The sequence below is a fragment of the Jaculus jaculus genome, chromosome 6, assembly GCF_020740685.1.
Source record: "Jaculus jaculus isolate mJacJac1 chromosome 6, mJacJac1.mat.Y.cur, whole genome shotgun sequence".
Lineage (NCBI taxonomy): Eukaryota > Metazoa > Chordata > Mammalia > Rodentia > Dipodidae > Jaculus > Jaculus jaculus.
Window position 1 is genome coordinate 159,380,238 of NC_059107.1, and position 24,164 is coordinate 159,404,401.

At 50.2% G+C, this 24,164-nt stretch overlaps 2 protein-coding genes and 1 pseudogene across 6 annotated transcripts in view; all 3 read right to left on the bottom strand.

The window, feature by feature from the left end:
- Positions 1–1,657: 1,657 nt before the first annotated feature.
- Positions 1,658–8,737, bottom strand: LOC123461570 (cytochrome P450 2D20-like). Of its 2 annotated transcripts, XM_045152463.1 has the most exons (10): positions 8,441–8,737; positions 7,108–7,279; positions 6,725–6,877; positions 6,476–6,636; positions 5,954–6,130; positions 5,641–5,782; positions 5,237–5,424; positions 4,080–4,221; positions 3,809–3,998; positions 1,658–2,170 (listed from the first exon to the last, which is right to left on the bottom strand). In XM_045152463.1, exons 1-9 carry the CDS (start codon positions 8,627–8,629, stop codon positions 3,820–3,822), a joined length of 1,503 nt encoding a protein of 500 aa, XP_045008398.1. In that variant the 5' UTR covers positions 8,630–8,737; the 3' UTR covers positions 1,658–2,170; positions 3,809–3,819. The 2 variants fall into 2 exon arrangements, with proteins under 2 accessions (XP_045008398.1, XP_045008397.1); XM_045152462.1 differs by lacking the exon at positions 1,658–2,170 and having other exon boundaries at positions 3,732–3,998.
- A 5,167-nt stretch (positions 8,738–13,904) lies between these two features.
- On the bottom strand, positions 13,905–21,318 carry LOC123461556 (annotated as a pseudogene).
- A 1,425-nt stretch (positions 21,319–22,743) lies between these two features.
- Positions 22,744–24,164, bottom strand: part of Tcf20 (transcription factor 20) — a 154,535-nt gene continuing 153,114 nt past the window's right edge. For all 4 annotated transcript variants that reach the window (XM_045151413.1, XM_004650361.2, XM_045151412.1 and 1 more), the window contains one exon: positions 22,744–22,966. Coding sequence is in view for 1 of the 4 variants with exons in the window: in XM_004650361.2 (XP_004650418.2) it covers positions 22,949–22,966 (18 nt within the window). In the remaining 3 variants the exon portion in view is untranslated. The remainder of the gene's footprint in view (positions 22,967–24,164) is intronic.

Below are 24,164 nucleotides of genomic sequence, written 5' to 3' on the forward strand. Positions count from 1 at the left end.
TAAAATAAAAACAAATGAATAAATGAAATAAAAATAAGTGCTGGGGAGATAGTTCAGTGGTTAAAGCTTGCAAAGCCTGCCGACCCATATTTGATTCCCTAGTTCATATATAAAGCTAGATGCACAAAATCTTGAATTGATTTGCACCCACAAGGGACCCTGATACACCCCACAACTCTCTCTACCAAATAATTAATTGATTAATTAAAAATAAGAATAAAATAATGTTAGTGCAGAAATCAATTATACAGAAATTTTTAAAAAGTACAAAAAATCCGTGAAACAGAGGCTGGGGAGATTGCTCAGTAGCTGAAGGCATTTGCTTACAAAGCCTGCTAGACCAGGTTCAATTCCCCAGCCATCCATGTAAAGCTGGATGGACATTCACTTGTAGTGGCAAGAGACCTGAGAATGGACACACGCAAACACACACACACACACACACACACACACACACATACGTGCACGCACACATGTGTGCAACACACATGCAAAAATACATAAATTAAAAGAAATCAATGAAACAGGCTGGAGAGATGGCTTAGCAGTTAAGAAGCTTGCCCGTGAAGCCTAAAAAGTCATGTCAAGTCTCCAGGTCCCACGTAAAGCACTTGCTCACAAGGGGGACACATGTCTGGAGTTTGATTGTAGTGGCTGGTGTGCTAACTCTCTCTATTTGCATAAAAAAGGTCAGTCTGTTGGGTGTGCCTCAAAAAAAACCAAACAAACAATGAAGCCAGGCGTGGTGGTGCACCCCTTCAATCCCACCACTCAGGAGGAGGCAGAGGTAGGAGAATCACTGTGAGTTCGAGGCCACCCTGAGACTACTTAGTTAATTCCAGATCAGCCTGGGCCAGAGTGAAACCCTACCTCGAAAAACAAAAACCAAAAAACAAAAACAAAAAAAAAAGAAATAAATAAAAACTTAAAAATAAAATAATACAATGAAACAATGAGATGGCTTTTTGAATGGAAAGGGAAGACCATCAACCTTAGCCAAACTAACAAAAAGAGAGAGAAGATCCAAATTAATATGCCAGATAACAATGGAATTTAGAAAATCATATAGACATTTGTCACAAACATATACTCCACTACACTGGAAAATGTAAAAAAAAAAAAAAAGATGAATTTCTAGACATTTATCAATATTAAACCAAGATGAGGGGTGGAGAGATGGCTCAGCAGTTAAGGCACTTACCTGTAAAGCCCAATGACCTGGATTCAATTCCCTACAACCTGTGTACAGCCAGAGACACACAGTGGTGCATGCATCAGGAGTTCAATTGCAAGGCTAGAGGCCCTTGTATGCCCATTCTTTCTTCCTCTCTCTCTTTCCCAAATAGTAAATAAATACTTTTTTAAACCAAATACAGGAACACATCAAAAGATTGTTTACCATGATCACTAGAGTTAAGGATGACTCAGCAAGTGAACACACAGGGAGATGTCTGCCTGATGTTCTTATCAGAATGAGCGTCTGACAAAAGTTACCAATAATTGGAAATGGCCAGACATGGTGGCTCACGCCTCGAATCTAGGACTCAGAAGGATGAGGTAGGAGGATCCCTGTGAGTTTGAAGCCACCCTAAGACTACATAGTGAATTCCAGGTCAGACTGAGAGAGAGCAAGACTATCATTGCACACACACAGACAAATGGCCAAATGATTTTAAACCAAATAATCAAAGTACCAGAAGACTACTGCTCATGGATACAGTAAGAAGGAAGCACGGGGAAGTTACTGCTCATGCACACAGTGAAGGATAAAGTACGGGGAGATTAGTGCTTTTGCATACAGTGAGGAATGAAGCACAGGGAGTCTACTGCTTATGTAACCATTGGAGGTGAATGAATCTTTAGCAGTTTAGTGAAATAAGTCAATTGCAAAATGTCAAACAGTACATGAGTCCAACCTGTTAAGTTTACAGGAAGTAGAATGGGGGTGCTTGGGACTCGGCTGAGGCTCGTATTGGGAATTGTTGTATTTGGTGTACAAGGCTTCAGCGTTCTGAGGAAGAGATCTTGTGGATGGATGGCCGTGATGGTTGCTTAGTATTCATGTACTAGTCACCACTTGAATGTTAGTGGTTGCTGTAGGGCTGAGGGTGGAGCTCCCAGCAGGATGCTGGCTGAGTACACCCCAGGTCTGGGTTCAATATGCAGCACCCTGGGAACAAAGAATTCTCAGTCTGGTAAACTTTAATTATGCCTTAACCACACCGAAAAAGAAAGATGAGCAAATGAACACAGTGACTTGCTCTATGTGGTGTCAAGGCATGTAGCCCAGGCCGTAGACCTCCCTCAGCCTTGGAAGTCCTTTCCCTAAGACCTGGCAACATGCAGCCAAAGTAGGTGCTGAGCTGGTGCTGGGTGCCACACCACGTATCTCTTGTGAGCTGTGAGGTGGAGGCTGGGTCTGTGGACCTTCGGAGTCAAACCCACGAGGTTATGGTGACCGGGATGAGCCACGGGAGTGGTGAGTGACTGCTGCATAAGACAAACCCACAGCTCCCATCCACAGACACAAGGCTTGGTGGGATTCCCTGGTGAGCAGTCCCCCACGTGGCTCACACCCAGGTCATGGAAGTCTCCTCCTAAGGCACCCTGGGAGCTTGGATTTGTCTTCCTGGGCTCCCACCTTCTTCTTTTGCCTGTCTCTAGAATTTTATTTCAATGAATCATACAACAAATGCTTTTACTTTTTTTCCCTCTTGTTTTTGTTTTATTTTGTTTTTAATACTATGCAAGGACTAACCTAGGACTTAACACTTGCTAAGCAAGTCCTCTACGACTGAGTTATACCCCCAGAGAGCTTTAGTTTTTATTGTGAGATAGGTTCTTTCTCAGTTGCTCAGGCTGTACACATCTTCAAGACTCAGGGAACGTTGAAGAAATTTCTTACACTCACTTTGTAATGCAGACAGGTGTTGGTACCACCTTCCCCTCATCTCTGCCCCTCTTCCGAAGGGGCCTCCTCGCTGGGGATACAAGTCAGCCCTGTGGGGGTGGTCCCACACAGGTCACCTGCTGCTGACCTCCCCTGAAGCCTTTCACCACAATACGCCTTGGATGTGAGTATGTCCAACAGCCTGTCTAGTCGCCCAAGTTATCGACCTCAGGCCCAGGGGACCCATCTCCACCCTTGGTCTTGCAAATAAGAACCGTGTTGTTACAAGAGCATCAATAGTTGTCCTCTAGTCCTAGGACCCTGGCCTGCAGTTTGTCAGCAGTCATTGATGGGTGACACAGGGTTCATCACCTGTCATGTACTGAGTATCAGTGCATGTACCCCCTACTTTCCATTTGATTTAAAAAACAGCATATCACTCTACAGTTCCCAGCTTTCCTTGAACTCATTACGAAGCCCAGGCTGGCTTTGAACTTTCTTTATTCCTTTTTTCTTTTTTGTTTTTAGAGGAGGGGGTCTCACTCTAGCCCAGGCTGACTTGGAATTTTCAGGGTGGCCTTGAACTCATGGTGATCCTCTTACCTCTGCCTCCCAAGTGCTGGGATTAGAGATGTGCCTCACCACGCCGAGCTTGGCGTTGAACTTCTGGTCTTTCTGCCTCCGGCTCCCAAGTGCTAAACTAACAGGTGTGTGCTGCTGGTCTGAACTCAGTACACCCTTCCTCAAGAACATGCACCTTGTCCATTCAGAAGGGACCAGGCAGTTGCTAAGGGCTGACTACCTTGTTGTCTGAGAAACTAGCACAGACACAGGAGAGGGGTTGGATCAAAAACCAAAAGCCAAACGCCACATTTCTTTATTGTAAATGAGGGCAAAGCAGAGGAGCACAATTGTTACCGGGGCTCCTGTTAGCGGGCCACAGCACAGAGCTGGTAGGGGTGTGGGATCGCTGGCAATGCAAAGATGGCACAGTCGCTGGGCCGGGGCTGTCCTGCGGGCACCGAGAAGCTGAAACGCTGCAGGAGGCAGGTGAAGAGGAGAAAGAGCTCCATGCGGGCCAGGGGCTCCCCGAGGCACGCGCGGCGGCCTGCGGTGGAAGAGGGGCTCAGTCAGCCCGGGTCCGAGGCACCCTGGGGGCGAGGCAGGGGTGCGGGGAGCCCACGGGTACCTGCTGAGAAGGGCATGAAGGCCTCCTGCTTCACGAAGCGGCCCTGGGCATCCAGGAAGTGCTCAGGGTGGAAGCGCAGGGGCTTCTCCCAGACGCTCTCATCCTTCAGCACCGAGGACAGGTTGGTGAGGAGGGTGGTCCCCTGGAGGAGACACATGAGGTGACCACGGACTGGCATGGGGACACCAAGGCTCCAGGCGTGAGGCACACATGCACAGACTCTCTGGCATGCATCTGGACTGTCATGCAACCCTCGACTCCAGAAACCCAGCACCCTTTGATGCCATGGCAAGGCCAAGGGACAAGTGACACGGGTACTCACACTGCTGCCTCTCCCTGTGCGCAGTGGCTGCTATGACGACCTCAGCTATAGTTTAGCCTGTTTCCTTTCTTTTCTTTTTTCTTTGTTCGAGGTAAGGTCTCACTCTAGCTCAGGCTGACCTGGAATTCACTATGTAGTCTCAGGGTGGCCTTGAACTCATGACGATCCTCCTACCTCTGCCTCCCGAGGGCTGGGAATAAAGGCGTGCGCCAACCATGCCTGGCTGTTTCTTTTTGTTATATATTATTTTTTAGTGGAAACTTCAATAATTATAGATAATATCCCATGGTAACTCCCCCCGCCCCCCCACTTTCCCCTTTGAAACTCTTTCTCCATCATATCTACTCCCTCTGTCAATGAGTCTCTTTTACTTTGATGTCATGATCTTTTCCTCCTATATGATGGTCATGTGTAGGTAGTGTCAGGCACTGTGAGGTCATGGATATCCAGGCCATTTTGTGTCAGGAGGAGCACATTGTAAGATGTCCTACCCTTCCTTTGGCTCTTTCATTCTTTCTGCCACATCTTGCACAATGGACCCTGAGCCTTGGAAGGTGTGATAGAAACATTGCAGTGCTGAGCATTCCTCTGTCCTATCTTCTCAGCACCATAGCCTGTCTCTCGTTATACCTGGGGTTCTGCTACAAAGTGTTGGCCTTGTCTCTGCTCTGCTTCCCACTCACAGTAAGGCTGGGGAAGTTACTACCTGAGGAGCTGAGAAGTGGGTCCTAAATTCCTCCCTCACCTGTCCGTAGTGGACTGAGGCCAGTCACTGGCTGGTAGCACTGAGTAGGAATTGGCGAGCCCATGCTGGGGTAGGAGGGCCCATGCCTACCTTGGGGATGAGGAAGCCCTGCACTTCAATGTCACGAGTTGTCAAGTGAGGCAAATTCACTGGGACAATGTCCGCAAAGCGCTGCACCTCGTGGATCACGGCGTTGGTGAAGGGCATGTGGGCCTGGTCTGCCATCTCCGGACTCCGCGCCTGTCCTATTACTTCATCGATCTCCTGCTGGACGCGGCCTGGAGGGACAGCGTCCCCATGGAGACCAGTCCCGGGGATGCACCTCGATCCTCTCCTACCTCTGTGATAAGGCTGCGGCCACGGGAGGAGACGTCCTTCACTCTTGCTGGTGTCTGCCTAGGCCAGTGCTGGGAGCACAGGTGTCCTAACACGGTTGGGGACCCTGCCCCTGCCTTTCCTCCCTCCCCCTCCCTTCTGGCCCCGGCCAGGCTCACGCTGCACATCCGGGTGCAGGATCATGAGGAGCAGAGCCCAGGCCAGCGTGGTCGAGGTGGTCACCATCCCCGCAGAGAACAGGTCAAACGTCACCAAGCGCAGGTTTGCGTCATTGAAGCTGCTCTCGGGATTGCCCCTGGCCTGGGCCCACAGACAGAAGTTGGCTCAGGGATAGAAAGAGGAAACCCTTAGCGACCTCCCACAGTCTCTAGGGAGTCCAGGTGCCACACCACTGGGTGATGTTTAAGCCCTACCCAGCCTGGCCTCACCACCCTACAGCCTTAGACCCCATCTCTTGCAGTGGCCCCTCACCTTCTCCACTTCGGACAGGAAGGCATCAGTGAGGTCTCGGGGTGGCTGATTGGGGTCTCGGGTCATTCTGTGTTCGGTCAGCAGACCATCTACCTGACTCATGAAGGCTTTCAGGTTAGGAAAGACCTTAGCAGGTAGGCCCGGGATGCGCAGGAATATGGGGATGGCATTCAGCACCTGTGACCGCCAGAGAAGACCTTGCTCAGTGCGCATCAGACCTGTCTATTCCTAGTGTGCTCCAGGATGGACCCAGGGCCTGGGTGTCCCTACCTATCACCTGCCTACTTCCCAATGCCAGCCTCTACTCCTTGCAGTTGTGGGTTACCAAAAGAACTGGTACCTGGAAGTCTCACAGGCTCTCCCTCTGGAGCCCTTGACACACACGTAGCTCTCCTCTTCTTTTTTCTGAGCTTGTCTAGGTCTTGGCCTCTGTGGTCAGGATCCCCACCACCCCCACTTGCAGATCCTCCTCCTTGAGGACCCACAGCTTGGAGCTGGTCCTCAGGCTCCTGAGCCTCATACCTCAGCAATGAAGCTCGTGTCCTCGCCTATAATTCCTTGCAACGTTTGGATCAATCTAGTGAAGTGTGGGTCTTCAAATTCAAACCGACGGGCAAAAATGAGGGACGCAATCACATTGCATACTGACTTGTTCAGGAGGGTCTGGGGGTTGAAGGGGTGTCCTGGTCATGGAGAAGCAAGTCAGTATGTTGCTCCTAGCTCCCCGTCCAGCCCCCCAACCCCCCCGGTACCTCCCAACACATCACCCACCAGCCTTGTCCATGAAGGCGGAGCAGAGGTAACCGGCCTCCTCAGTCACCCACTGTTCCAGAGACTTCTTGCCCAGACCGAAGTTGCGCAGCGTGGACAAAGAGAAGCGCCGCTGTTCCCGCCAGTCAGGCCCGTAGGGTGCCAGGACCACCCCTGAGGACATTGAGGGTGCCCTGCTCTCACTCCCCTCCTCGGGCATAGTCCTCCCGCGAGCCCCCGTCACCCCAACACTCCTGCCACGCAGCAGCTCACGGGCCTCTGCAGTCTTCCTGGTTCTGCTCGACCACAGCCCACCCCAGTAGACCCTCTCCTTCCTCGGGTCACTGCCTCCCCAAGGACCTCGCTCATGCCACCTCTGCCTCCCACCACTGCCCTTTCTTTGCCTTTGGATTTGGGCCCATAGCCCAGGTGGTCGTAGATGGGCACTTGTGGCCGGTCTGCTGTGTTCTCTCCGCACTTCACCAGCGCCTCCCGCACGGCCTCCAGCCCATTGAGCACAACGACCGGTTTCCAGGCGAGCTGTAGGCTGAACACGTCCCCAAAGCGATGGCGCAGCTGCAGGAAATGGTCACAGCCCTTGTCAAGGGGAGGTTCCCCGAAGATTGTAAGAGTCCAGCTGTATTGTGTGGGTGTGTGTGTAGGGGTGGCTTTGGATGCACAGCACCTTTTTTCTTTTCTTTTCTTCTTTCTTTCTTTCTTTCTTTTTTTTTTTTTTTTTTTTAGACAAGCCCAACAGATTTTCTTTGATTTTTTTGCAGGGAAGGTTGTTGCTGTTTTGACTTTTTGAGGTAGGGTCTCACTCTAGCGCAGGCTGACCTGGAATTCACTATGTAGTCTCAGAGCAGCCTCAAACTCATGGTGATTTTCCTACCTCTACCTCGCAAGTGCTGGGATTAAAGGCGTGCACCACCACACCTGGTTTCCTTGCTTTTTTGTGAGAGATAGAAAGAGAGAGAGAGGGAATTGGAGTTCCATGGCTTCCAGCCCATGCGATAGAACTCCAGTCTCATGCGCCCACTCTTGCGCATGTGCAACCTTGCACGCTTGTTACGTTGGACCTGGAGAGTCGAACTTGAGTCCTTCAGCTCCACAGGCAAGCACCTTAAACACTAAGGTATCTCTCCAGCCCAGGGCTTGTTTTTGAAGCCAGGTCCTCCCTAGTCTGAGATCTGGATTCTTGCGGCTGGAAGCCATGGTCGTTGTCACGCCCTCTAGGCTCAGTTAAGGGCTCACACTAGACATGCTCTGGTCATCCGACTGTGACCCTGCTCTAGTCAGGAAAGCGCTGCTGGAGACCTGGGCTTCCCACCAAACACAGGGGCAAACTCAGGTTTCAGGCTCCTGGGAGCAGGAGCCCTGAGACCCCCCAGTGGTAAGTACTTTGTGCAGCCGTGCCCCTCTCTTCACCTGCCTTTCCCAACTGAAAGGCTGCGCTAGCTCTGTCCACCAACCCCCACTCCCAAGAACCTGCCCCTTGATAAGTCCAGTAAGAACTTGGGGCCTCTGTGACTTCTCCCGTCCTATCAGATCCTGAGCCTGCTGCCCCATCCTGCCCCATCCTCTGTTCTTTGAAATTCTGTCCTCAGGCCTCGCAGTGCCCTGGCCCAGGAATTCCTCTCACTCGCTTCCTTTGGAGACCCCTGTCCAACTTGTGGCTTTAGCATCATCATCTGTTGCTAGGGTAACATGAATTCTGCTATCTATCGCATTCCTCACCTTGTAGAAGGAATATGGCAGGTTCTGGAAGTCCACTTGCAGCAGGTTGCCCAGCCCAGGCAGTGGCACCGGACCTGGTGGGTAGCGGGTAGCCCAGCGTTGGCGCCGGTGCATCAGGTCCACCAGAAGCAGGAAGATGGCCGTGATGATGGCCGCAGACCACAGCCCATCCCCGGCCAGCAGTCCCATGGCTGCTCGGCTGCTCCCTGGGCCTCTGAGAACACAGTGGTTGTTACTGCATCTGGGAAGAACACCATATCACACTTGGGCACTCAACCGAGCAGGGCTGCTCCCTTTTGAAGCGAGGCTGATCTTTGTCCCCTGCCTTGAGACAAGCTGGTGTGTTGACTGAAACCAGAGGTGGTGGGAGGGGACAGGCCAGGCCAGGGAGGACAGCTCAGAGGTCCCTGCCAACTCTTTGTTCACCACATGTATACCCAGGGGAAGGGGACCGAGACTTGATATATGAGCTCAATATGAGCTGGTCACAGTGACTATGCTGGACTGGGCACTGGGCGTTCAGTGGGCATGTGGGATATGGAGCTGTGCTCAAAGGCACATGTACAAGGGAAGGCATAGAAATGGCAGACAGTCAAACTTGGAGAGGGATGTGGAGCCACTGCCGCAAGCTGGAGTAGGACGTTCTTGGGGGCTTCCCACAAGTCTACGTTGCTGTGGACTAATGGACTGAACTGTGTTTCAGTCCATCTGGCTGTGGGATTGAGTGTGCAGAGGAATGACAGGTGCTCAGAGGCAACAGAGGTCCATCACTAGTGCTGCTGGACTGCAAGGGGAAAGATGTTAAAGCCATGGTGACAGCCTGTCACCATGTATCGCCAGTCAGCAGTCCGTGCCATGACTGTCTTGCTGCCCACTGGGCTCCTCTGGGCACATGTGGCAGTTCTCGCCACACCAGGACACAGGAGCAGATAGAACACTGTGATCACACCACAACACTGGAGCATTTTGGGCCATTTCCTGTTTTGTTTTTTTTTTAACATTTTTATTTTTTTATTTGAGAGAACAAGGGAGATAAGAGAGAGAGGCAGTAAAAGGACATGCCAGGGCCTCTAGCCCCTGCAAATGCATTCCACATGCATGTACAACCTTGTACATCTGGCTTACATGGGTCCTGGGGGATAAAACAAAGGTCCTTTGGCTTTGCAGGCAAGTGTTTAATTGCTAAGCCATCTCTCCAGCTGACTGGGCCATTTTAGGTTATCTTTGTTTTCTTTAAATTTCACTCACACTGATTGGGCCATTTTAAATGAGCCCTTTGTCTTCTGTCTTGAGCCAACCTTCTGTGAGGCCAGAAGGCATAGGGCATGGCGGGGGGCAGAAGTAGAGGCATCTACAGAGGTCTTTGCCCCACTTGTGCCCTCCAGTGCTTCCCAGGGTAGGGAGTAAAGTGACAGAATTGTCTCGACCCTTGCACGTCATACTCCGGAGCTTGGTCCAAGTCCTCATAAAACCTCGGTCTGCACTGGGGAAGAGGCAGTAGAAAGAATGTCCCAGCCAAAGGATGGGGAGGAGTGCTTTGGAATGCTCTCTTCCAGACACCAAGTGGCCGTGGCCTTCCTGACCTCACAGTGGCTAATGTCACCTACACAAGACCTGCGTAATAGGAGGGAAAATAACACTAAGAGAGAAGAGGGACCAGTTTGAAAGAAGAAGAGGTTCAGTGCCAGGGGATGTGGAGGGAACAAAGGAGGTGGGGTGGAAGGGGCTATGATCAGGGTATGTGTGTATGTGAATGCAGGTTGCCAATAAAATTGATATAACACAGGACAGGGTACGGTGACTCACACCTGTAATCCCAAAACTCAGAGGCTGCAGTGTGTGTGGGGGTGGGGTTGATGTGAGTTGGAAGCCAGTTTTCACGACATCTTGAGTTCAGCTTGAGCTATGGTATAAACCCTATCTGAAACCAAATTTAAAAACATGAAACTGGGAAAAAAAAAAAAACACCTTAAAACTGGACTGGAGAGATGGCTTAGCAGTTAAGGTGCTTGCCTGCAAAGCCTAAGGACCCAGGTCCAATTCCCCAATAACCATGTAAGCCAGATGCACAGGGTGGCGCAAGCATCTGGAGTTGGTTTGCAGTGGCTGGAGGCCCTGGCATGGCCATTCTCTTTTTCTCTACCTGTCTCAAATAAGTAACTAAACAAGTAAAATTACAAATGTGGGCTGGAGAGATGGCTTAGAGGTTAAGCGCTTGCCTGTGACGCCTAAGGACTCTGGTTCAAGGCTCGATTCTTCATTACCCACGTAAGCCATCGGCACAAAGGGGCGCATGCGTCTGGAGTTCGTTTGCAGTGGCTGGAAGCCCGGAAACGCACATTCTCTCTCTCTCTGTCTCCCTCTTTCTCTCTCTGTCTGTTGCTCTCAAGTAAATAAATAATAAATAAAATAAAATTACAAATGTAAAATCACTGCCTGCCACCTCTTCCCTCTGCATCCACAGCCCTTATCATGGGAATCAAGGACCTTCCCCCCAGAATACCCTTGTCCTTCCCACATCTGTTTCCTGTTCCTAATGGGTCTTCATCTGCCCCACACATGCCATTCACTCTCGCATAGGGACTTACGGGAGCCCTAGAGGTCGGGTCCATGGGATGGGAAGCACAGGGAGGTGGCGTTCTCTACCTGTGTCAGTCATTTCTAGAAACTGTACCGGCAGCGGCTGACTGGGCTGGTGGTTCTGGAGACGTGAGGCTTCACATCGGGTGATGAGTCCTCATGGTGGTGGTGGAAGCCAGACACACTACACAGTAAGAGGCAGGGTACTTGTGTTTATCTCATTAAAAAAAATTTAAAAATGTGTATTTGAGAGAGAAGCAGAGAGAAAGAATGGGTGCACCATGGTCTCCAGCCATTGTGAATGAATTCCACATGAATGCACCGCCTTGTGCATCTGGCTTATGTGAGTACTGGGGCATTGAACCAGAGTCCTTAGGCTTTGCAGGCAAGCACCTTAACCACTAAGCCATCTCTGCAGCTCTGTGTCTCCTTCTTATACATACGCCTAGATTCGGAGTCCACCATAATGTCCTCATCTAATGCTACTCATGTTCCAAGGGCTCCACCTTTCATTAGCAGAGATGAAGCTTGCAATGTGTCAACACCTCACAGTGGGGATTATAGCACAAAACTTGGGGACCAGTCAGCCAGATACGTACATAAATACGCACACTTCTCTTCAGCTCATTACTGCTCATGTGAGATGGCCAGTCAATGAAATGTTTAACATACACAAAATACACGCCACTTTTACATTCCTACTACCCACACATACAGGACACATGCATTCAAATACCTGTCAAACGCACACTAGTACAGCAGTGACACGCTCCAGGTACACACACCCACATGCATAGACATATCCCAGTCAGACATACGCACATGTACACCCAGTTCCAAGAGTCTTGCTTCTTAAAATTGTTTTATTTGCAAGGACGAGGAAGAGGTGCAGAGAGAGAAATGGAGAGAGAATATGAATGAATATATAGTTGTGCCAGGGACTCTTGCCAATGTCTACACACTCTATCTGCATGTGCCACTATGTACACTTGGCTTTATGTGGGTACTAGGGAATTGAACCCAGAGTCAGGCTTTGCAAACAAGCACCTTTAACCACTGAGCCATCTCTCCTGATCCAGTGCATGATTTTAACACTAAGTTTACATGCTCAACATAGAATCTGGAGTTGACCTCTGGCCTCCACTCAAACACACACATACAGAGAGAGAGACAGAGAGAGAGAGACACACATGAGCACTCAGACACCACAAACACAGTTAAAAGCTACTGTGTATCTAAATGCAGTGTTAGCAGAAGGAAAGGCAACAACACAAAAGGAGGAAAAACTGTGAGATATACATGTAACAAGAGATGAACAGCTGGATATTGGAAGAATGACAAAAACTGGACAACTTGCTGGGCGTGATGGCGCACACCTTTAATCCCAGAACTGGGGAGGCAGAGGTAGGAGGATTGCTGTGAGTTTGAGGCCAGCCTGGGACTACAGAGTGAGTTCCAGGTCAGCTTGGGCTAGAGTGAGACAATACTTAAAAAATACAACACAAAACAAACGAACCAAAGAAACACCAAACAAACCCAGACTTGATGAAAGATGAGCAAGGTATATGACTTGACATTCCACAGACACACACACACACACACACACACACACACACACACACACAAACTAATCAGCTAACTGTCCAACCAGGCTATGGGACGATGCTCAGCACTGCTCATTGGTGTACTGCAAACCACAACATGGTTTCTTCCAAAAAGTAACAACCAAAGGGGGCCAACGACATAGCTTGGTTTGTACCTAGCATGCATGAAGCCCTGGGTTCAATCCCCAGCATTATAAAAACTACCTGTGGTTAGGTACTCTTATAATCCCAGCATTTGGGAGGCAGGAAGTTCAGAAGTTCAAAATCATCCATTCTTGGCTCCATAGTGAGTTGGGGACCAGCCTAGGCTACATGAGACCCACTTACACATGCACACACACACGCACACACACACACACACACAACCAACAACAACTGTAGGTGAGGTTGTGAAAACTTGTGCTCTCTTTGCCATACTTAAAAGAATAGAATGGTTTTGCTAGCGCCAAGGCTGTGTCCTGACAGCCCTAACAAGTCAGGCTGTCCCCAATAAGACAATTAAAATAGTGAAAACCAGAAAAAGGAGATTTATTCAATGTGCCCACAATGGGAACAGAGACAAAGAGATTCAGTGAACCCCAAAGTCCATCTTATAGTACTGACACGAAGTTGAAGTCAAAGAAGATGCCCAGAGATATATATAGCTTACCAGTCAGTCCTGGTCAATATTTGGTCTCCAAGTAGATGCCTAATAGCCCACACCACCAAATACTAAAAGGCAGGGTTTTTTTTTTTTTTTTTTTGTCACCCGGTGATATTTAAATATTTTTATTCTATTTACTTCAGAGAGGGAGAAAATGGGTGTCAGGGCCTCTAGCCACTGCAAACAAACTCCAGATACATGCACTGCCTTGTGCATCTGGCTTACATGGTGTCCTGGGGAATTGAACTTGGGTCCTTAGGCTTCACAGGCAAATGCCTTAACCGCTAAGCCATCACTACAGCCCTCCTGTGATAATTAGTTTATAAATCAGCGCAGTAAGGTTGGTACTAAAGACTGATAACAAGGGCTGCAGTGAAAGCAGGCTGCGGCGTCCTTCTCAAGGCATAGTGTGCGACGCTGGTGGAGGCCATGAGATGGTCCAGTGCCTACAGAAGTGAGAGGACACGGGGACTGTGCTGTGGCACTAGCCGACACACAAGGACTCTCTCTGAACACAAGGACTACTGTTGGATCAGCACACCATGACCTCAAGACAATGCGGTTGTCCGCTCAGGAGAAATGAGGCAGTTGCTAAGGGCTGACTGTCGTTTGAGGAGTCAGCACAGACAAGGGGGGAGGTCGGCCAAGAAACCAAACGGCAGCTTTATTATACACCAAGGTACAGGTAGAGGATATGTCTGGAACGAGTTTTCCCACTAGCGGGCCACAGCACAGAGCTGGTAGGGGTGTGGGATCGCTGGCAACGCAAAGATGGCACAGTCGCTGGGCCGGGGCTGTCCTGCGGGCACCGAGAAGCTGAAACGCTGCAGGAGGCAGGTGAAGAGGAGAAAGAGCTCCATGCAGGCCAGGGGCTCCCCGAGGCATGCGCGGCGGCCTGTGGTGGGAGAGGGACTCAGTCAGCCTGGGTCCGAGGCACCCTGGGGTTGAGGCAGGGGTGCGGGGAGCCCTCGGGTACCTGCTGAGAAGGGCATGAAGGCCTCCTGCTTCACGAAGCGGCCCTGGGCATCCAGGAAGTGCTCAGGGTGGAAGCGCAGGGGCTTCTCCCAGACGCTCTCATCCTTCAGCACCGAGGACAGGTTGGTGAGGAGGGTGGTCCCCTGGAGGAGACACACGAGGTGACCACGGACTGGCATGGGGACACCAAGACTCCAGGCGTGAGGCACACATGCACAGACTCTCTGGCATGCATCTGGACTTTGTCATGCAACCCTTTACTCCAGAAACTCAGCACCCTTTGATGCCATGGCAAGTCCAAGTGACACGGGTATACACTGCCGCCTCTCCCTGTACGCACTGGCTGCTACGACGACCTCAGCTATAGTTTAGCAAGTCTCCTGGTTCTTCTGATACGAAGTGTTGGCCTTGTCTCTGCTCTGCTTCCCACTCACAGTAAGGCTGGGGAAGTTACTACCTGAGGAGCTGAGAAGTGGGTCCTAAATTCCTCCCTCACCTGTCAGTAGTGGACTGAGGCCAGTCACTGGCTGGTAGCACTGAGTAGGAATTGGCAGAGCCCATGCTGGGGTAGGAGGGCCCATGCCTACCTTGGGGATGAGGAAGCCCTGCACTTCAATGTCACGAGTTGTCATGTGAGGCACACCAAGTGGGACAATGTCCGCAAAGCGCTGCACCTCGTGGATCACGGCGTTGGTGAAGGGCATGCGGGCCTGGTCTGCCATCTCCGGACTCCGCGCCTGTCCTATTACTTCATCGATCTCCTGCTGGACGCGGCCTGGAGGGACAGCGTCCCCATGGAGACCAGTCCCGGGGATGCACCTCGATCCTCTCCTACCCCTGTGATAAGGCTGCGGCCACGGGAGGAGACGTCCTTCACTCTTGCTGGTGTCTGCCTAGGCCAGTGCTGGGAGCCCAGGTGTCCTAACACGGTTGGGGACCCTGCCCCTACCTTTCCTCCCTCCCCCTCCCTTCTGACCCCGGCCAGGCTCACGCTGCACATCTGGGTGCAGGATCATGAGGAGCAGAGCCCAGGCCAGCGTGGTCGAGGTGGTCACCATCCCCGCAGAGAACAGGTCAGCCACCACCAGGCGCAGGTTCGCGTCATTGAAGCTGCTGTCAGGATTGCCCCTGGCCTGGGCCCACAGAGACACAGTGGGACAGAGGTGGAAAATCACGATTTCTGGGTCTCTAGGTGATATACTGGCCCGTTCCTGATCTCTCAGAACATAGACCACCACACCCCACAGCTCTAGACCCCATCGCTTGCAGTGGCCCCTCACCTTCTCCACCTCAGTCAGGAAGGCGTCAGTGAGGTCTCAGAGTGGCTGGTCAGGGTCTTGGGTCATCCTGTGTTCGCTCAGCAGACCATCCACCTGGCTCATGAAGGCCGTCAGCTTAGGAAAGACTTTGGCAGGAAGGCCCGGGATGCGCAGGAGCAGGGGGATGGCATTCAGCACCTGTGACCGCCAGAGAGGGCCTTGCTCAGTGCGCATCAGACCTGTCTATTCCTAGTGTGCTCCAGGATGGACGCAGGGCCTGTGTGCCTCTACCTATCACCTGCCCACTTCCCAATGCCAGCCTCCACTCCTTGGAGTTGTGGGTTACCAAAAGAACTGGTACCTGGAAGTCTCACAGGCTCTCCCTCTGGAGCCCTTGACACACATGTAGCTCTCCCCTTCGTTTGTCTGAGCTTGTCTAGGTCTTGGCCTCTGTGGTCAGGATCCCCACCACCCCCACTTGCAAATCCTCCTCCTTGAGGACCCACAGCATGGAGCTGGTCCTCAGGCTCCTGAGCCTCATACCTCAGCAATGAAGCTCGTGTCCTCGCCTATAATTCCTTGCAAAGTTTGGATCAATCTAGTGAAGTATGGGTCTTCAAATTCAAACCGACGGGCAAAAATGAGGGACACAATCACATTGCATGATGATTTATTCAGGAGGGTCTGGGGGTTGAAGGGCTGTCCTGGTCATGGAGAAGCAAGTCAGTATGTTGCTCCTAGCTTCCCGTCCAGCCCCCCAACCCCCCCGGTACCTCCCAACACATCACCCACCAGCCTTGTCCATGAAGGCGGAGCAGAGGTAACCAGCCTCCTCAGTCACCCACTGTTCCAGAGACTTCTTGCCCAGACCGAAGTTGCGCAGGGTGGACAAAGAGAAGCGCCGCTGTTCCCGCCAGTCAGGCCCATAGGGTGCCAGGATCACCCCTGAGGACATTGAGGGTGCCCTGCTCTCACTCCCCTCCTCGGGCATAGTCCTCCCGCGAGCCCCCGTCACCCCAACACTCCTGCCACGCAGCCGCTCACAGGCCTCTGCAGTCTTCCTGGTTCTGCTCGACCACAGCCCACCCCAGTAGACCCTCTCCTTCCTCGGGTCACTGTCTCCCCAAGGGCCTCGCTCATGCCACCTCTGCCTCCCACCACTGCCCTTTCTTTGCCTTTGGATTTGGGCCCATAGCCCAGGTGGTCGTAGATGGGCACTTGTGGCCGGTCTGCTGTGTTCTCTCCGCACTTCACCAGCGCCTCCCGCACGGCCTCCAGCCCATTGAGCACAACGACCGGTTTCCAGGCGAGCTGTAGGCTGAACACGTCCCCAAAGCGATGGCGCAGCTGCAGGAAATGGTCACAGCCCTTGTCAAGGGGTGGTGCCCCAAAGACCACTAGACCCAGGGTTGGCACACATGCTTTGATATCATGTGTGTGTGGTATTTTGGATGTTAGGGCTTATGTTTGAACCTATAGCCTCATATAGCCTTAGGAAAGGGTTCTAGAACTGAGGTATATTCCTACACTGAGATATGTTGTGTCTGGAAGCTGGGGGGGGGCAGTCACACCCTCTAAGTTCAGTAAAGGGCTCTTAGTAGTTAGGATCACGTGTCTGTGACCTTGCCCCAGTGGAGATAGCACTGCCAGAGACCCCGGCATCCCACCGTCACACATGGGGAAAACTCAGGTTGAGTCATATGAGCACAACAGCAAGTCATGTGTGAACTCGTGACCTCTCCACATTGCTTTTGACTAAACTGTTGCGCTGGGTCCTGCCCCTCCCCAACGACCTTGTCCTGATAGGATCAATGTAAGGACTTGGTTTGTGATTTTGCCCTGTCCAATTACATCTCGAATCTGTTTCCACATACTGCCCCACCGCCTGGCCTTTGCCTCTCCACGCCTTTGCTCTGGAAGACCCAGCGTCATCAGGCCCTTCAGTGCCCTGCCACCGAAGTCTCTTTGCTTCCCTTCTGGCTTGTGGCCTCATCAGCAGTATGTTTACTGCCCTCCACCACCTCTCTGACCTTGAAGAAGGAATATGGCAGGTTGTCAAAGTCCACCTGGAGCAGGCTGCCCAGTCCAGGCAGTGGCACCGGGCCTGGTGGGTAGCAGGCAGCCCAGTGTTATCACCGGTGCATCAGGTCCACCAGCAGCAGGAGGATGGCTGTGAAGATGGCCGCAGACCACAGTCCGTCCCCAGCCAGCAGTCCCATGGCTGCTCTGCTGCTCCCTGGGAAAACTTCAGAGCTGCCAATCTAGTCACCTAGTGCCAGGAATTACTCAACCAGCCAGGGAGGTTCTTTTACGGAGCTGAGGCTGCCCTTTGCCTTCTTCCTTGAGCCAAGACCCTGTGTTGACCACGTAGCCCAGAGGTGCAGAGAGGGTTCAGGGAGGGTCCCTTCTGCTCTCCTGTTTGGCAGAACATGAGGCCAAGTGGCACTACCTGGCTGTCAGATCAAGGGCCATTGGAATGGCCTCTGTGGGTGAGGGCCAGTAGGCAGGTGGCTAGAGCATGGTGGTGCACGCCCTTGGGAGGCAGAGGTAGTAGGAGGGTTGCTGTGAGTTTGAGGCCATCCTGAGACTACATAGTACATTGCAGGTCAGCCTGGACTAGCACGAGACTCTACCTTGAAAAACAAAGAATAGGTTTGAAGCCATTCAACTGATCAGTAAGTCAAGATTCACATCCTGGGGCTTTTTCAGACCCAGCTTTGAGAAAGCAGAAAAACTTTTTTTTTCTTTCATTTTATTCATTTGAGAGCAACAGACAAAGAGGGGGAGGGGGGATGGGGGCACCAGGGCCTCCAGCCACTGCAAACGAACCCCAGATGCGTGCACCCCCTTGTGCATCTGGCTAATGTGGGTCCTGGGGAATCGAGCCTTGAACTGGGGTCCTTAGGCTTTACAGGCAAGCGCTTAACCACTAAGCCATCTTTCCATCCCCAGAGAAACTTCTTGCTAGACACCTGTCAGTCATGGTGGGACCAGAAGGATAGTTGGGCAACCATATTTATTTATCCTTTGATTCTTGGTACATAAAGGCAACCCCCAACAGATGGTGGTATGACGGCCAGTGACCGCAGAGAAGGGGTAGTGTTTGGGACAGACTGGCCACACTGCATGCCACGCCAAGTTACTAATGTCCCCAGGTCAGAAGAGATGCCCTGTGACGAGGCAGATTTCACAACACGGATTAGGCTTAACTTGTTCCATTGTTTGAATCTGGTATTCTATTAACAGACATGGAGTACACAAGTTTCCAGGACTATGTCAGAAAAACACAGATTAGCTACCCTTTCCCAACAGGTGCAGCACCCTCTGTCCTTCTCCCAAGAGGAGGGCTACCTGAATCACTGTGAGGTCAGCTGCACTGTGCCTTGGTGGGGCCCTCTGGACATTGCCAAGACAGACATAGAACTTAAAAATACAGCAACAGGGAAGTGGCTAAGGTCTAGATCTGAGCTCCCACAGACACCTCTGTGACCAAAACACCTTTGTGAGACTTCTAGAAAGGAGTAATGAAGTTGTCATACCTGGGCAAGAAGGCTGGAGCATTTTGTTGCTTTGCCCTGCTCTTTGGGAAATGTTTGCACCACTGGGAGGAAATTCATAGCACCTCCCCAAGGAAAGAAAAAGTAAGGGGGCTGGAGACAGAGCTCAGCAAAAAGATACTTGCCTGCAAGCCTAAGGGCTGGGATTTGATTCCCCAATACCCAGGTAAAGACAGATGCACAAGGTGGCACATGCGTTTGGAGTTCGTTTGCAGTGGCTAGAGGCCCTGGCACACCCATTCTCTACCTGCTTCCTTTCTGTCTCATAAATAAAGAAGCAAAGTGAGGACCCTGTGTACAAATTTCTGGCTTTTCTAGATTCCAGGCTGGCAGATTTTTGAGTTGCAGTCCCACAGGCAGACACTGGGGGGAGCAAGAGGTTTTGGGCTATGGAACACTAGAAAAAGGGAAGCTTAGGAGATGGACCACGTTTCCTAGAGCAGATTTAATGGGTAGCTTCAGATTGGCAAGATAAAAGTGGTCAGCATATTAGTTGCATGTTAGCATCAATCCAAACACTACTGAACTGTAAATGCATAAGAATCAGATTAACTGTTTCATGCTTTTCTGTTAGAAGCCCAAAATTTTAGAAAGTGCTTTTTAAAAAAGCCACACACCTACTTACGAGTCAGGACTATGGATGACAAGTGTGGGTGAGGATGCGCGGTGGTAGAGCTCTCCTTCACTGCTACCGGGAGGGCAAGGGGCACGTCCGTCTTGGAAGGCAGCTAGCGAGTTGCTTACAAAACTAAACATATCCTTATTATTATGGTACATTAATCTGAAAACTCATATCCACCTAGAAACCTGTGCAGTGTTTCAAGCAGCTTTATTTATAATTGCCAAAAATCTAAGAGCAACCAAGATGTCCTTCAGCAAATAGGTAGATAGAAAAACCGTGGCGTGTTGAGACATGGGATGTTTGCCCGGTGTTGCAGAGGCAGGAGCCACGCAGTCATGAGTACACAGAGGCAACATACATATGCACCACTAAATTAGAAGCTAACATCGATATGGGGTGATTCCAAGTATCTGACATTTTGGAAATGGGGAAAGAAACTACGGAGACAATAAAAAGATCGGTAGTTGTCAGGTGTTGGGAGAAAGCAATAGTTAGAGCAGAGTTGTTTTAAGGCTGCAAAACCTTGAACTATAATGGAGGATGAATGTAGTCATAAATTTGTTCAAATCCATAAAATGTATACCATGGGTAAATGCTGATGTGCACCATGGATTTGATAGGTGGTTATGAGGTGTCATGTAGGTTCATCATTCACAACAAATGTGACAGTCTGGCTGGGAGGCTGTGCATGTCGGGGGAAAGCAGGTAGATAGGACCACTGTTCAGTACTATAGTGAACCTAAAACTGCTTTAAAAAAAAATCTGGGGCTGGAGAGATGGCTTAGCAGTTAAGCGCTTGCCTGTGAAGCCTAAGGACCCGGGTTCGAGGCTCGGTTCCCCAGGTCCCACGTTAGCCAGATGCACAAGGGGGCGCATGCGTCTGGAGTTCGTTCGCAGTGGCTGGAAGCCCTGGCTCGCTCATTCTCACTCTCCCTCTATCTGTCTTTCTCTCTGTCTGTCACTCTCAAATAAATAAATAAATAATGAACAAAAAATATTTTAAAAAAATTTAAAAAAATCTGGTCAGACACACACACACACACACACACACACACACACACACGGTGGCTAATGCCTATAATCCCAGTGGAGGATTGTAAATTCAAGGCCAGCCTGGGCTACCCAGGGAGATCCAGTCTCCAAATAACAAGAAACAACAAACAAAAACAACAATAAAAACAAAACAAAAACCACTCACCTCAACAACCACAGGAACTGAAAGGCACATCGTCAGCTGAGATGCCAGGAGGTGGAAAGCTGGTGTCTGTCAAGAGGGAACTGGGCAAAAGGGCTGTGCTCCATAGAGGTTATGTCCAAATCCAGTAAGAGAGACACACATCGTGACTGAGGGCTGCTGTGCTCAGGTATCAGCAGCAAATGGGAAGGGGACAAAAGAACAAAAGGCACAGTAAAGCATTTTCAGATACTGTCAGGAAAATATTTTCCTCAGGACATGTATTTTTCATGTTTTGTGGTTTAGTCTTTGACATCTGAAATTTATCAATTTCATTTTAACTGTGTTAATCCAAGTTACCAGCACAGGAAACCAACCAGCTCAAAGGCCATCATTTCCATGCAGATCTTGTTAGCTGTCTGAGCACAGTCCACGGCTGACACGGCAGCCACCCACACCTCCATCCAAGCAGGTGAGATGAGAAATAGACCCAACTGCTTCAAGTAGCTATTAAAGTGAAATTAATCTGCCATTTCTGCAGCCTCAAACTGATGCGCACACAAGAACTCATTTATAATTGCTTATTTCTACCTCATAACATTACCTCCAATATTTCTGTTCTCTCATTAATAGTGCATTATATTTCAGTCTTTAAAGTTAATGCTGATTGGAAACAGGTCCTACTGACTTTTGTAAATCTGACCCCCACAAAAGGCAGAGAGAAGCTTGGGGTTTGCAGCTCCAGGCTCTGCTGCAAGGAATCAGGTCTGAAGGGTGGCCTCCTTGGGGACACAGACAAGTTGCTCTTTTGGGGCTGACACAGGGGAAGAGACACATTCATTTTACAGTAAATAAAGAAGACACAAGGTTAAAATGAAGTTTATTGTTTTTTTGTTTTTGCTTTTTTTTTTTTTTAATAAAACTGTTTGTGAAACAGCTATTTTATCCCCACGGCAGAGTGACCCCTGAAAGATGCACTAACCCCTTCTTAAGGCCTTAACAAGATTTTTTTTGTACTTTTTTCTTTTTTTAAAACTCAGATATTTAAAAGTTATACAATTTACAAAACAAAACAAAAACAAAACAACATAAAGAATCACGAAGCATGGGGGCTGTATATCTGACAGGCCCTCTTTTGCATTATAAAAATGAAAGCAAGGAAGAAAAGAAGGGTTCAGTGGGTGTTTCTGGTCAGCTGAATCCACCCTCATGGTTCACACTCTGCTGTTTCCTGCAAGACCCTGCTTCCTGCGGCGGCTGCAGTCTGGGCCACGCTGCTGCGGGGATGCCCGACGACGCAGGCGGCCGTCCGCAGCTGTGCCTGTTGCTGTGGTGCTGCTCCAGGTCCTGCACTTACTCGGTGGGGCCCCAGGGGAGTCTGACCAGCCACAATGACCCAGGACACAGCCATAACCTTGGGGCATCTGCCAATCTCACCCCCCCAAAAGATAAAAATTTTAAAAATAATAAATAAATAGTGTTTCTGGAAAGGAAAAAAATTTATTTTTGTGTTTAAACATCATTCCCCCACTGTTGAAAACATCAACCAGCCCCATTTCCCGCCCCCCCAACAGATAGATTCTGACAAGAGGAAAGGTAGGTGTGGTTTGATCTTTCAGTCCAGGGTCTAGTGTTCTCTGAATCATGTGAGATAGGCTAAAGATCAAAGCCACACCCCATCCTTTGAGATAAGTTTGTTAGTTCATTTTCACATTTAAATTTCACTGTCATTGGAACAAATTTGGAGTTCTTTAACTAGATAATTTTAAAATAGAATCAAAAGGGATAGCGCACCTTTCATTTAAACAAAGTCTTTCCAGACTAAAAATAGATTTATATATATATATTTTTTATCCCTCCCTTTTAACCCCCCTTTCCCATCAGCCCCCCTCCCCCTCCCCCCACATTGTCACTATGGAGATTGTATCCATGGAAACAGCCATTCCAACATCTTGTGTCTTTCTTTCCTGTGGTGTCACTGTTTTGAGTGATGTGAGAACATAGGAAGGAAGTGCTGGCGAGGCGGGGCGGGGCGGGGCGGGGTGTGGCTGCACGGCAGGACGATCCCATTCCATTCCTGTGTCCACCACCTTCTCATCTCCACAGTCTCACCTGGAAGAGAAGCAGCAGACACTAGGTGCCAGGAACTGCCACCACCAGCCCACTACTAAACTTCTGCTCTGTGGGAACGCTGAGATGTGCTTTACCACAGACGTCACACTGAAGCCTCTCTGTAGATGTGTTACTGACTGAAGACACATGAAGACCACCAAAGGCACCAGTGTGAGTTTGGACCTAGAACATGGTGAAAAGCAGTCATGACTGAAGCCACTGATCTCCTAGGATACGTCAACCTCCCTGCATGGGTGGGATGAAGATTGGAAAGGATTCTTGCCACTGATGGAAGTGGTCAGATTTCAGCCTGTTTTCTGAGACTTGGGCTTGCATAGAATTAAAGGTGCTTATTGAGCCGGGTGTGGTGGTACACGCCTTTAATCCCAGCACTCGGGAGGCAGAGGTAGAAGGATCACCATGAGTTCAAGGCCACCCTGAGACTCCATAGTGAATTCCAAGTCAGCCTGGGCTAGAGTGAGACCTTACCTTGAAAAACAAAAAACAAAACAAAACAAAACAAAACAAAACAAAACAAAAAAGGTGCTTATTCTCCCAGTTCCTTGTGAACTTGAGGTGTCCCAGGCCTCTGGCCTTTTGTTTAACAGGTGGTTCTTATGACCCATCTAGGGCAAACTGTTGTATAAACAGACCCTGCATAATACTTTATGGGTCATATGCAAAGGTTGTAAGGAGACACCATAGCTCCTAAAACTTAAGTCCTGATAAGATACAAAAGAATCTGGGTTGACGGCAATCTCCTCCACCCTTGCCTTCTACCAGTCATGGCACTCTAGACCCTGTGTCCCTGAGACTCCTCTCATCTCTTCCACAAGCCTTCCATCATCCACAAAGCTTAGTGAAGTGTAATAATTCGGTGCATGTGCAGGAGGTAAGAACGTACCACTCACAGGCACACACACATACACCCGCCTGTGCTAAAAGGAGGCTCCTAACTGCTTGAGAGTAAACATCATTAAGGAAGACATTTCACACAGAGAGCAGTATAATGTCACCCAGGACTCTAGCTGCCAGGCCTGGGGAAGGTGGACCAGTGGCTGAGCCACCCTGCCATTCTCATAAGGTGCACGGCTTTCCTTATACCACAGTCTAGACTGTCTCCTCCCTCAATGGATCCCTGCCCCACCAGCCCTGGGAGATTTCCCACTGCCTCAGCTGCAGGAGGAGGGAGAGGAGT